We start from the raw sequence: 14,737 nt of genomic DNA, 5'->3' as shown, positions 1-14,737 counted from the left end.
AACATAAAACAAAAAATAGTAATAATTTAAAAAGATAATAAACTAAATATAATTCACACAAAAAAAAGAGATAATTTAAACTAGGAGAACTTTGTTCCTGACTGAAGTACAGCAATGCCTTGTGAACTCAAGTTATATTGTAGCACTGAATTAAGGCAACTTGTCTCCTTGCATAAGCAGCAAATTTTTACTTTTGTTTGAAAACTTCCTCAATTTAAGTAATGTATTATATTATGCACAACATTTATTAAGTTGTTAGTCTATTAGTTACAGCTATAATTAAAAGGGCTTATCAAATCAATTAAAAGATCTTTTAATTATAACTACAACTAATATTCTAACCATTTAATGTATAGTTAATTTTGGGCTAGAAGCATATTTAATTTAATTATAATACATTAATGTACTATACCTTGTGAGATTATTTTATGCAACGTATAATATATTAATGTAGATTAAGAGTTATATGATCAATTTTTGGAGAAAACTAGAAAAAACAATCAGTATTAAAAAGTATTTAGCAAGAGCTAACAGTAAATGGTAATTTATTTATATTGACCATTTTGGTCAAATATTTGTTGCCATTTTTCTGGTAGTAGCATGATTGCACATTTATGTTTTGATCTTTGCTTACAAAAACTAATCCAAGTGATTTTTGATATCCTTATTTGAAGTAAATGTTTACTTCAAATGATTGTACTATTTAAAAAAATATTGTAAAGACCGGAACAAGTAATAATCCGAGGGTTCCAGATCTGGCAAATATGGTGGATGTGGTAGTACATCCCATCCAAGCTATAACTGTTTCTGACAAGTTACCAAACTTGTGTGAGATCTGGCATTATCACGGAGAAACACCACACCTTTTTTGTTGATCAATTATGGCTTTTTCTGTTTGATGGTATCACTCAATTTGTCCATTTGATGGTGATACACTTTCAAATTAGTCATGAAATTGTCTAGTAGCAGCTCAAAAAAAATTTCCATAAGATCCCACCAAAGACAACATCTCTTTCTTTAAGAACTTGTGGAACCCATATATCGAGCTTTGAAACAAAACCAAGTCATTTCAAGTGATCATAAACAGTTCAATTTGACAAATTTAATCTCTTAGCGATTTCTCATGTTGTTATTCAGCAGTTTGCTTCAATCAATACCTTTATTTCATCTTCATTAGCTTCAACTGGTCTTTCAGAACATGGTGCATCTTCAATATCGAAATTGCCAAAATGAAATTTTGTAAACCAGTTTTGGCACTGTCATTCTGTCAACACATCTACATACGTCACACAATTTTTTTCTTTCTCAAACAAAATTTTTATTTTCTTGGAATAAAAAAGCAAAATATGCTGAAAATGCTGCTTTTGATTTTTCATATTTGATGGGACACCAAATAAAAACAATTGCACAGAATCAAAGAAAATTTTTTACAAATAAGCCTTGAAATGTCAGCTGTCAAAATATGTATGACAATATGGTTTAAAATGAAATTGGCATGTAAAAATACAACTAATTCCTCCCGTGGTAAAAAATCGAAATTACTTTTTGAACAACCCAATATATATATACTGTGTATATATATATATAAATATATAAACTTTTCCCATAAATTGAGAGGACTGAGTATGTTTTAATTTTTTTGTTCTTTCTTTAACTTAGCATTAATTAATGTGTATTTAAGGTGAATGCTTATTATGGGTTTATAGAGGGTCTAAATAGTTTTTCAGGGCATTTTTTGACTTGGGTTGATTTTTGATTTAAGTCATGTCTCCTGGAATCAATTACTGACATAAGGTGAGGTATTACCATATTTTAATGTGTCAAATAATTGTTTTGTGTATGGTTAATTTGATTAATTTTACTGATCATTTTAAATTCAAATAAAATTTAGATTAAATTAAAATTAAAGTTATTAAGAAGATAATAGATTTTTTTAAATGTTAGATTTACTAATGACCTGGATAAAGAGTGGTTTGATGATTTAATTAAACAAGTTGCAAGTGAATTTCTTGAAGGTGAAAGTATTTCCATTCCAGAAGAAGCCTATTTTGTAGATTTCTTGCAAGATGAACCAGACATACCAGACGATACGGAAGTAACAGATGATATGTATGAAATACCAAAAATATACGAAGAGGTAAATTTTGAAAAAGTTTTTAATAAAAGAATTTGTAACATGTATTAATATTTGATACTAAAATTATAATTATGTGCTTTTCCAAAATAATTTAAAAATTTAACTTTTTTTGAAATACTGAGAACAGAATTTTCCTTTCATGCTTTTATAATCATACAAAGGATTTTTTAAAAGGGTGTAGTTTTAAAAAGCTGCATTACTTTTTGTTAACAACATAGTTTAATAATTTTAACAATATAATAATATAATAATAAAAACAATGTAAAAAAAGTATATCATTGTGGCTATTTGCCATTTTGTTGTATATAATTGTACTGTATATAGACTAAGAACCTCTTTCTTTTTTCCTTTTTTAACCCTTTCCTGTCACGTGACAGGAGCTGTATTATTTGTGGGTCCTGATTGGCCAGTTTACAAAAGGGACAGGAGGGGGGTCCTGCCCAAAGCTACTGATAGACACGAGGTGAGAAAGAAAGACACTTTTTGGTTCACCACTGAGGAGAAAGGTTAAGTGAGAGTGACTGGAGGACTGTGTCTAAGGCTGAGGGTGAGAGAAAGAAAGGACCAACAGAGACAAGAAAATAATTGAGATAGCTGTTTTGGAGAGGTCCAAGGAACTGCCTCAGCACATATTTATTAATAACTGCCTTGGACCCCCCAGATGCTAACGGATTGTACATTCACCATGCACGAAGTGTTCAACATCAATATTCACCCAGATCACAGAACCCACAGATTTAGCTACTGGTAGATTTTCTAACTATCCTTCCCTTCCTCTTTCTAGTAGTAATAGTATTAGGTTAAGTTTAATTATAATTATCTTAGTTTTAATTGGGATTATATGTATATATTAAATTTTGCGCAGGAAGTTTGAACAAGAAAGGAGACGCTGTAAATATATCAGTATATAATTGTCTCTGTGACAGACATTCCGTTCTCTGTCAACTCATTCGTCTAATCAAGTGATTTGATCATTATTTGCTTTGTCATTTATCACATGTTTTACACACACACTTTCACATCATTATATCACTGACATGGCCATGCACACAGGGCTTTCAGATGTTTAACTTATATTTTAAATAGAGGTTAAACATCTGAAAGCCCTTGTGTGCATGGCCATGTCAGTGATATAATGATATACTTTTTTACATTGTTTTTATTAAAAAATTCTAGAGCTGTACTGTAGAAGTGTACTGATTTTTTATTTTAAAGTACACAAAAGTTACATCAAACTACAAATTATCTCCTTCAAAATACGACCCTTGCGAGGTCAACAGTGGTTCCAAAGTTTTTTCTGCTGGTTGTAGCAGCAGTTGAAGTCATTTTCCGTAAAGGTGTTTAGTTCATCTTACAACGTTTTTGATGTTTTCCACTGTCCCAAAGTGATGACCATTCAACTTGGATTTTATCTTAGGGAATAGGTAGAAGTCACATGGATCTAGGTATGGGCTGTAGGGAAGTTGTGAGAGTATGGGGATTTTTCTTGGCCACAAATTCTCAAATTGATAGTGTTGTGTGAGTAGGTGCATTATCATGGTGCAGCATCCAATCTTCTGCAATGTCCCTGTGGACTTGCTTGACCCTTTTTCAAAGTAGTTCCAAGACACCTTTGTAGAAGGCCTGATTAACTGTCTCTCCTGAAGGTTGTGCATTCTTTGTGCACATTTTCATGGCTATCGAAAAAAATGATAAGCATCATATTTACCCTGGATCTTTGTGCCATCTAAACACCATATTTCTGGATAAAGTGGCATCTCCATAAGCTTCAATTAAATCTGAAAATGCCTCTGTTGCAGATTTCTTGAGTTTCATACAAAACTTTGATAGTGTAAGGTTGTTTGAGACTTTTCTCCATTTTAAATGTAATGATGTGTTAAAACACTATATTACACAAACAGAGATTGTGCTCATTTGACTTAATCAGTCAACTTGAAACAGGTCTAGACATGGTGCTAAGATATCTAGCAACATGAAAATACCAATTAATGATGTGTTAAGCTGCACAGTCATTAAATAAAAAATCCGTACACTTACTTTTGGGACAGACCTTGTAAGTGATTAGTTATAAATACGAGGAGCATCATGCCAAAAGTTACCTTCTCCACTTATATGAAAATATGAAAACTATGAGCAATGACATAGCATGGTAACCTCTTTACAAACCACTCAGAATATTGGTCCTAAACATGATTTTTCCTACGTTAAATGCAATGAGAAGCTGCACTGTCATTCTGAAACTTGCTTAATCCACAGCATTAAACGTTCCAAAAGTTTCCATTTCCAATAACCCAAATAATAATGTTTCTATTTAATGAAGTATATATTTTTTTTATAATGAACTTTTTGAAAGCCAAAGGGGAAAAAAGTACATTTTATTTTTCATACTGATAAATGTTAAAATTGGTTAAAATGTCTTATTTCCAAAACTCTCACTGACTAGACCATCATTATGAATGCAGTGAAATATTTATTATAGTGTACTAAAGAACTTGAAACATCATATGTACTGTACAAGAAAAGTTTAAACTGATAACTTTTTTAATACATTCAAAACTGTAAGAAATAATTTCTGTCAGTAAGAAAAAATTATAGATGAAAGTTTTAATTATTTAAGTAAACTTTAGAATCATTTCTTGAAAATAAAATAACTTTCAGTAAATAAATATGGATGAAGATAACAGACTATTTCTGATAAATACAGTAAGACCTTGCTTAACACTGCCTTGCTTAATGCTGATTCAATATAATGCAGTCTGCTTGGCACCAAAAAATGCTCAAAATTTACACTGGTTCAAATTAAAGCAGTATTTCATTGATTCACATATAATACGATTATTCCCAAACACAAACCAATCAGCAAAAGGTGGCAATTCGTCGTAGCACTGTACTTCCCTTAAATCTATGTTTGTTTTGTGCAATTTTGGAAAAAATATAACATCATGGATGCCATAGGAAATATCGACTTTGCTTGACAAGAATTAATTGATAAATGCATAAACAAAATGCGGAAGAAGTTATGGCTGGAGGTATCCAAGAATTATAATTGAGAAGAGCCTGTTGCTGTATCGTTAGGTTGACAAAATTGTGAACTTAATCGATACAGGAGATGTAGACGAGCAGGATATTGGGAAGTTACTGCAGGTTTCTGGTAAGAGCCTTACCAATGACGACTTCAAGAACTGGCAGAACAAGGAATTCATGTAGAACTGGAAAATAGAGATTCTGAAGACGAAGAACCCAAAAAATTTCTCTACAGTTTTCCTTAGTAAAAGGTTGGTAACGATAACCAAAATCATTGACCAAATTGTAGCGAATGATTCAGATTTTGATAGGAGTGCCAAAGCAAAACGAGGCATTTTGGATGCAATCTTCTGCTGTTGACATTTGCTTAAGGAAAGAAAAAGAAAGTGACCAATGAAACTACATGACTTTATCGCAAAAAACAAGAATTTCAGAAGAGCCAGGACCTTCGTCACAAAAAATTAACTTTACATTTCTGTGCGCATATGTTTGTGTGTTATTTAACATATATTATTATGCAAAAATTTATATAAAAATAACTTAAAATTATAGTAAAATTGCTTATTTTAGGTCGCATGTCCCCCTATCCCTATTTACTCTATGTTAAAATGGTCTCTATTAACGCTGTTTTGCTAAGCGCTTTGTCTTTTAGGAACGCATCCCCGCGTTAAGTGGGGTTTACTGTAGATAATAGTACTTACTATTTCAATTATAACTTTCTTCAGTTTCAATAAAAAATACTTTATCTTCTGTTTGATTTTGTTATGTAAAATGCACACATAATATTTTATTATCATTGATAAGAATACAAGGTTATTTTTACATAATGAATTTCCTGCATTTTTTCAGAGGCAATTCATTATGTGGGAGTTCAACTGTAAGTTATATAATTTTATAAACTGAAGGAAAATAAATATTAAATTTGTCCTAAATTTTTTATATAAAATTGTTTATTGGTCTTTAACTGTTTACTGCAATAATTATACTTTCATAGGTAAAGTCTTTTGATATCTTGCGAGAAAGATTTGAATATTTCCTGAAGCAGCGAAATGAAGAAATTCATGGTGGTCGTATGGATTTAGTATTTTTTAAGGATGCAATGATTCATCTTATTAGAGTAATTAATTGTTTTATTTTGTTTCATATTTTTATGCATAGTTTAAAATATTCTAAATTAACAGTCAAAATTTTTTATTTAAATACATGTTTATGAATTTATATTTTAGATATCTAGAATTATTCGAACACCAAAAGGAAATGCATTGCTTGTTGGAGTAGGTGGTTCTGGAAAGCAGTCATTAACTCGCCTTATTTCATATATTGCTGGTTATAAAACATTTCAGATATCTCTTACAAGGTGAGTTAAGTAGATTAAATTTGTCAGAAAATGAAGCAAATAAAGAAATTTAACTACGCACAGAAATATACAGTTAGATGTAACATGAAGAAATGCTGAATGAGGGGAGACAACATGCCACACAGAGACATAGCGGACCAAACAATATTGTGACCTATGACCAAAAAAATGTAAAGCATGTCAATAGTAGTTAGTGCCATCTAATACAAAATATATCTTAGCACACAGGGATTACATTTTTACTTTCTTTCACAAAATTGATAAGAAAATTTGTTAATTTAAATAATTAAGAAAGAACCTTTTTGAAAGATTGTAAGAAAGACTTCATTGCAATATAGAATGGCTTACAGTTGAAATTTGTATGTTATCTGTTAGAATACACTGATTGAAGTTACTAACCTCTTTACTTTCTTAGGCCTAATTAATTTCCACTTGGAAAATTATGTAATTTTTTTATTTTTTTTATTAACCTGTCAGCTGCGCACTCGATAATCCGAAACAACCGCTGTTGCGTACAGGTTTTGTGGTTTTTAAAGTGGTTTTTCAAATTGGTTTTTCAATTTTCAAAAAATTGTAGTAGATATAATCTGTTTTCAGTTTTCTATCACGTACATATTACACTTTACGATTGTTAACTTCAAAATATTATGTACGTTTAAAAAAATTAATAAAATTTAAGATTTTAAAATATTTAAAAAATCGTTTTTTTATAAATTTTCCATTAATTTGTTACATACGTTACTTAGACATGTATATTTTCTGTCAAATAAAAAAAACTGCAGCTTTCTAAATCAACATAGAGAAATAATACGGCCTATAGATTATAACGCCGATCGGCGTGGGGGGGTGGCCTTTCTAAATCTAAGTTAATACACTTTTATTACTGATGATGTGTATTTGATTCTATTTATGTTATTTAAACTATTGTACTAATAGTAGACTATAATAAGCGATTATTTCTTTATTATATTAACGACTATACATGTATATCTTATGTATTACGGAAGTACCACCATAACCAGAAGTACTTTGTTTTTTGAAAGATTTATGGCTGAATGGCTTAAAAAACAAGCTTATTTGTTAAATAGGATAAATATGCATAAAAATTTATTAAATTCATGCTAAAAATAGATAAGAATAACGATTTATAATTGTTTGTTTACGTTTGTAGCTGACAATGTAGCTCGAAGTTGGTATAACTTTTTCCAAGAAAGTTCCCACCCCACAAACCCAAGTCGATGCTTATTGGTCAAAGGATAGTCATTTAGCTATAATATATCAATTAGAACTTAACGGGCATGCTAACTAGGATTTTATTGTCAAATGAACAAAAGAAAGGTCTCCCATAGACTTAACATGGAATGGAGGAGTTTTGTGCCTAAATTTAAAAATACGGGGTGGTAACAAATATCTTATTCGTTGAAACAGACTTAGTCTATGTAGATAAAAGCCAATCAGTGCCTAAATCGCCACCAACTAGTTAATTACAAAAGAAAATTGACAGTTACTCCAACTGGAGTACTCCGCAACAGTTTAACGAAAACCGGTTACTCCAATAGCAGTACTCCGCAAACAACTGGTTAAATAATTATTTCTACTTAAAAGCAAATCTGAAAGCCCAAAAAATTACCACTATATAAATACCTTTAACAACGTGCTTTTATAGCAAAACTATATAAAAATTTAAAATAATCTAAAAAAGATGCTTCTATTTGATAAATATAACTGCAGGGATTCTTTCATTTGACAGTGCAAAAATTCACACATGCAGTCTATATTGTTTGATCTTGAGAACAGCAGGTGACTGCTTTCCCAGGTCATTTACATGTATGTCTCAGGGAAAGATCAGTTTAAAGCACGAGGGGCACTAGTTTACCATATCTATTCAAATATAACACAAAATTTTCAATTTTTATGGTATTAAAATACGTGGGGACCGAAAAAGAGGCACGGGGAAAAAATTCTATTGAATAAAAAACAAAAAACCTGCCAATGTCATAAAAACATCTAATAGTGTTGTAAAAAATTTTACCGAAGTCAAATTGGTCAAATAGAAGTTTAAAATGATTTAATTAATTTGATTTTTAAAAATGTCTGTAAAAAACAATAGCAATTAATTATCTAATTAATAAATCATCATAAAAAAATAGATAACGATGTATATATGCTGATTCATACATTTTTGGAAAAGTTATGTCAAGGTTGTTTTTTAGGCCCCTTAAGGCCCCTGCCCGATTTTTTCAAAGTTAACTTGCCCGAGCTAACTTGGGTGAAGAACTGCGTAAGCACTTGCCTTGCCCGAGTTAATTTGGGCTAAGGACTTAAGGGTTTTAATGAATGTAATGTCTATGTATACATTATATTGTGTTATGGCTGTTATGTAATAAAAGGCTGGTTGCACTGGTGACAATCTTTTAGGAAGCCATTAGTAACGGTGACCTCTTTTTACTGTCACATTTACTGAAAAGTATTTAATCTAATATTAAAAGTGGCTGGTCTGATGCCAAGGTGGTAAGCCTCCACTCTGTGGGATCTGGGATTGAATCTGGATGATTTAACAAACCCAAGAATTTTTTGGGGTAGTCCATTCCAGATATGTTGGTCTCATTTCTTGACACCTGCCCAAACTCACAATCAAGGTGGTTCTGATAGGTGTGCAGTGCATGCATACACACAAGTGCACTAAAAAAAGTAAAGTTTAAATATAATTTAATATTATTTTAATATAGTGGTCAGTAATGAAATAGATTGATGTTTGCATGGGTACAGTCAATAATATAGGTACAAGGTTTTATATTTATGCTTAATTTTTATTGTGAAGAGGCTTTTATTACCATACTGTTAATGTTAATGTGTAAGTTCGCCGAAATGGGGGGAGTTTTTATTCCCAACCGTCGGGATGGCTAAGGGCTATTCGCATGTGGGTGGCGGTTTTGAGGAGGCAGAAAAACAAGCGTTTCACATAGAAACCGTTTATTTTAGTCGAAAATGCTTACATAAATTTAGCAATGGTCCTTGAGTTCAGAGCTTTAGGTTGTTTTCGGTTTCGGTCTGGTCCTACGCTGGAGGGGCCCCTTAGCAACGTCGAGTAAAAAGTTCGAAATTTTGAAGAGACGGTGCACAAAAGATGAACGGAAACACCACTATTGGAGGTGAACGAACACAACAGGTAGTCTAGAGGAAGCTCTTCTGTCCTTGACATCGGAGGCTTTATAATTTTCTCGGGATCGAATCATTGCTAATTGGCTAACTCTTCTCCTCCTCGCTTCCCAATTGGTTTCCCACCTGTCTCCAGGTGTAAATGGAGCTTCGTTAGGTCGCAGGAAAGGTCGACAAGAGAAGGTTTATCCGACACCGTCTTTTAGACTATGATCGCGTTTAATTGTTGACTATGACACCAACGCTCATTTTGATATATATTTTTTTTCTTTCTAGTTTCGTTTTGCTTTCTAAACTGCGTCTTAATTTTTAATATTTTTCTTTCTAAATTTTCTTTACCTAAAATTTTGTTTTTCCCGTTACTCTTTATGAGCGTCGACATCAAAGTCCGGTGTCGCCGACTCGACACTTATAAAAGTTATCATCTTCGCGGTTTGACTTAACAAACTTGTACATATCCCTTTTGGGGGCTATTTCCGGGCCTCACAGGGCTCCCTACCAAAGGAAAATGTTGCTTTGGGGTTAGCAACATTTTCTCTGACAACCTCGAACGCTGACCGACGGCGTCCGGTTAGGAATATGATCTCCTGAAAACAATCGTTTCTCGTTCTCTGACTTTTTTTTTTCTTTCTCGCGCGCGTTTGGTTTCGCGTTACATCGCAATATGCTGGATGGTCACATCATGCAAGCGTTCTAGAAGATCATTTGATTGATAAATTTTTCGTAACTTCCTTTACGTTCGAGCATAGAATGAGTTACATCTGATGAACTGAACAATAGTGTTTTTTGAATAACATTTTTACAACAAAAAGTTTTCTTTCGAAACATTCCTTGAACAAGAACAAATTCGTTTGTTTGTTACGTTCGCTTAACATCTCTTGATTTTCATCAAGGTACGGATTCCTTTGAGAACATTTTTTCAAATTTTGTAGACTGAGCAAGTTATATCAATTTTGAAATTTTTTTTTTTTCATTTTTCTCTGCAAGCCAAAAAGGGATCTAAATTGAAGTTGTTTGATCAGTCTGTCATTCACGAGATTACCATTCCTTGTCTTCTTTTCTTTTGAGTTCTTTCTTTTTGCCAGACTCTGGGATGACGAACGAACGAATGTCTGCGCAGACGGTGGTCGTTTGTCAACCTCTACATCCTTAGCAGAACCGCTTCTTCGAGGTGTCCTCCTTTTGAACACGTGACAGTTTTCTGTCATCTTTTTCGATGCAGATTTCCGCAAATCGAGGTCACTTGAATCTGAGGGGACGTTTCCCTCGACTCCGATGCTCATTCGACACTTCATGGTTGTTTCCTTGGTTGACTTTGTTCCTTGACGGTTGTTTCGGGTGACAGATCTGACTGTTTTCTGCGCGCTTTAAATGGGAGGGTCACTTTTTCTCATTTTTCAATTGTATAAGTTGCTCAATCTATGCGGATCTATACATGAGTGTTTTTCTTTTCTCGCGACAACTTCTTTTTGAATTGAACAACGCGTTGGTGAATGACAATTTTCACATATTTCTTTTTCCGACTAAAATCAAAATTTTTTTGTTTTTTACGTTGGCACAAAGTCAAAGTTTCGCTCGCAATACAAAGTATCATTACCAGTGAATAAAAGTTACAGGTTTCAATCCCATCATCTATGAAAGAAAGAGTTTCACATTACTAGCTTAGTTCCGATTTCCGACAATTCGTTGAAAGCACACGCGTATTTTTACAAACTAACCTCCTCCTCACTGGGGATGATGACCTCTTCTGAGCAGGCGAAAGAGATCACCATTTACAATTTTCGTTAAATAATCCAATGGGAGTAGGCGGTGACGGGCGCTCGTGACGTTGGCCTCGGGATGGAGCCTCCGTGATTTCTGCGTCCGCGACCGTCGCTACGCGAGGTGGTATATAACCTGATGATTTTGGAAGAACCCAAGGGTACTCACTTACGGGTCCTCTGCTTCGAAGAGCGTAATTGTGGGGAATTTGAAAAGGGCCCACGGGTTGTTCGGATTCTGTAGCTCGTGTTGAGTCTGTCCTTTCCGGTTGGATCGAGTGTAATATGATCTCGTCCCAGGGGTCAACTAATTCCGATTGAGGTGACTCCGCGTCACTACCTAAATGTGAGTTGGAATTTCCTATTCCTGGGTTATCATCCTCTTCTAGGGTTTGCTTAAATTCTAAACGAGCTATCGCAGGTTTCATTCGATTGGCGTGCGTATGCAATTTCTTTCCGGTTTGTATGTGCTGAACGATGAAATCTACCGGGCTTGTCTCGGCAACGATCCGAAAGGGTCCCTGCCATCTGGGAGCTAATTTTCGTTTCAAACCAGAGGGGACTACTACTTCCTTTACAAAGATTCGATCTCCTACCGAAAATTTGTACGGTTTGTTTTTGCGCTGGTGATATTCGTTTCTGTCTATCGCGGCTTTTTCTGCATGTTCCTGCGCTATTTTGTGTGCTGAATTCAATCGGATTCTGAGTTCGCTCGCGAAATTTTCGCTTACGTCATAACTGAGTCTATTCGGTTCCGTAACTATATCAAATGGATATGTAGGGTCACGTCCATACATTAAATAAAACGGGGTTTCATTTGTGCTCGAATGCACGGTTGTGTTATACGCGAAAAGTGCGTAAGGGATCATTTCATCCCAATTACGTTGGTCCTTGTCAACATAATGGGTTAGAATGTCTATGAGCGTTTTATTCAGACGTTCTACCATTCCATTACACTGAGGGTGATATGCGGTCGTGAGGAGTCTTTCTATACGCAGTAAATCGCATACTTCCTTCATTACCTTAGAAACAAAATTGGATCCTCTATCAGTAAGCAGTTGTTTCGGGACAGAGTGTCTTAAAATAATTTGCGTGACGAACGCTTTCGCCACTGTTTTAGCAGTAATATCTGGCAAAGGGATCGCTTCTGCCCATCTAGAGAAATGGTCTATGAAAACCAATAAATATTTGTTGCCGTTATGGGTAACAGGGAGTGGACCCTGAATGTCTAATGCAGTACGCTCAAAAAGTCTCGATACTTTCGGAAACGTCTGCAAAGGGGCTTGATGACCTTGCAGGGGTCTTCTCCTCATCGCACATTCCTGACAACTGTCGCAGTAATTCGTAATATGTTTGTTCATTTCTGGCCAGAAAAATAGTTTTTGTAATTTCTTCCGCATCTTTTTAGCACCTAAATGTCCTGAGCTAGGAATATCGTGAAATAATTTTAAGATGTATCCTATCATTACTTGAGGAATTACTAATCTGTCCCAAACCTCATTTCTTTCAGCTATTGTCTTTCTATGGTAAAGAGTTTGATCTGCGTCTAGATAAAAGTTTACTGCATCTAGGTTTGTTTCTTGGGAGGACGGGTCTCCCATTAATTGTTTTTTTAGTCGACTACAAAAAGAATCCTTTTGCTGTTGTTCGCTAACTTGTTCTTTACTAAAAATCGGCTGCACCTCGTCTATTTTCGTTACGGGCAAGCGGCTCAGCGCGTCAGCATTTGTATGCGCTTTGCCTGGTTTGTGTATGATCTCAAACTGATATTCCTGGAGCGCTAGGTTCCAACGACTTAGCCTCGAACTTTCATCTCTAACATTAATGAGCCATCTAAGGGGTCTATGATCCGTGATTATTTTAAACTTTTTTCCATACAAATAGGGTCTAAAGTGTTTGATTGACCAAATTACAGCTAGACATTCTTTCTCCGTGGTACTATAATTCCTTTCGGCTGGCTTGAGCAACCTACTTGCGTAAGCCACCGGAAGTTCTCCACGCTCATCTTTCTGCGACAACACCGCACCTATCGCAGTGTTTGATGCATCGGTTGCCAATATAAAGGGGCTATCAAAGTCTGGTGATCGTAGTAATGGAGCCGATATTAATATTTCTTTTAACCTTTCAAATACTGCTTCGTGGTTCTCGGTCCAATGGAATTTCTCATCTTTCTTCAGTAAATCGGAAAGGGGTTTCGAAATCTTTGCGTATTGAGAAATATGTCGCCTATAGTAACCTGTCAAACCTAAAAATGCTCTAACGTCCTTCTCGCTTTGTGGTCGGGGAAAATTTTTAACGCACTCTATTTTCGCTGGGTCAGGTCGAATGCCTTCTTCCGACACTTCGTGTCCCAGGAATTTTATTTGTCGTTTCAAGAAACTGCATTTTTTGGGTTTAAGTTTTATCCCTGCACTTGCCAGACGTTGAAAGACCAATTCTAAGCGCTCTAAGTGCGATTTGACGTCAGAACTAAACACTAAGATGTCATCCATATAAACCAGACAGATTTTGTGTTTTAAGCCCGTTAGTATCAAATCTGCAAGACGTTGGAAGGTTGCGGCTGCACTGCAAAGTCCCATAGCCATGCGGTTAAACTGGTAATGCCCTGACGGGGTACTGAATCCTGTCTTTTCTTTTGAGTCTGGGTCTAATGGTAACTGCCAATATCCACTTAAGGTGTCCATTGTGGAAAAATATCTTGCCTTTCCTAGTAAACTTAATGACTCTTGAACAAGGGGCAAAGGATAAGGATCTATTTTTGTAATTTTATTCAATTGGCGGTAATCTACAACCAATCTATAGCCTTGCGGCTTCTTAGCGACCAATAAGGCCGGTGCTGACCAAGGGGAGGTAGACGGTTCAACCACCCCACTTTTAATCATATTTTCTACTAAATCGTCCATTATTTCTCTTTGCGCGTAAGGGATTCTGTATGGGGCTCGACAAATAGGAGGGCTATTCCCTGTATCTATCTTATGTTCTATTAAATCACAATAGCCTAAGTCGAAATCATCTTTCGCAAACACGTGTTTATATTTATATAGTAGGTCCAATAAAGGGGTTAACTTGTCTTTTCCTATTTCGCTAAGGTTAAACAGATTTGCAAACTGAGCTCTAGTTAATTCATTTTCATTTGATCGCATAATTCCATTTCGCTCGGTCTCTTGCTGTGTTTCTTGTTCCGCTAAGACAAAAGTCCCTACTTTACTTCCCTTACTGATTTTTACAGGCCGCGTTTTTGTATTTAAAATTCTAACAGGTATTCTACCTTGCTTCCGGGTATTTACTAATGTACTCGCA

The 14,737-nt window shown here is 34.7% G+C and overlaps 1 protein-coding gene across 2 annotated transcripts in view; it reads left to right on the top strand.

Annotated features, from left to right (window-relative positions):
• Window positions 1-14,737, top strand: part of LOC136974405 (dynein axonemal heavy chain 8-like) — a 315,206-nt gene that overhangs the window by 223,663 nt on the left and 76,806 nt on the right. For both annotated transcript variants that reach the window (XM_067269272.1, XM_067269270.1), the window contains exons 56-58: window positions 1,945-2,137; window positions 6,156-6,278; window positions 6,388-6,518. In XM_067269272.1, the coding sequence (XP_067125373.1) occupies window positions 1,945-2,137; window positions 6,156-6,278; window positions 6,388-6,518 (447 nt within the window). The remainder of the gene's footprint in view (window positions 1-1,944; window positions 2,138-6,155; window positions 6,279-6,387; window positions 6,519-14,737) is intronic.

Source organism: Centruroides vittatus, unplaced genomic scaffold (assembly GCF_030686945.1).
Source record: "Centruroides vittatus isolate TY-2023 unplaced genomic scaffold, ASM3068694v2 contig_349, whole genome shotgun sequence".
Classification (NCBI taxonomy): Eukaryota; Metazoa; Arthropoda; class Arachnida; order Scorpiones; family Buthidae; genus Centruroides; species Centruroides vittatus.
The sequence above is the reverse complement of the archived record's forward strand: the minus strand, read 5'-3'. Positions and strand labels throughout refer to the sequence as shown.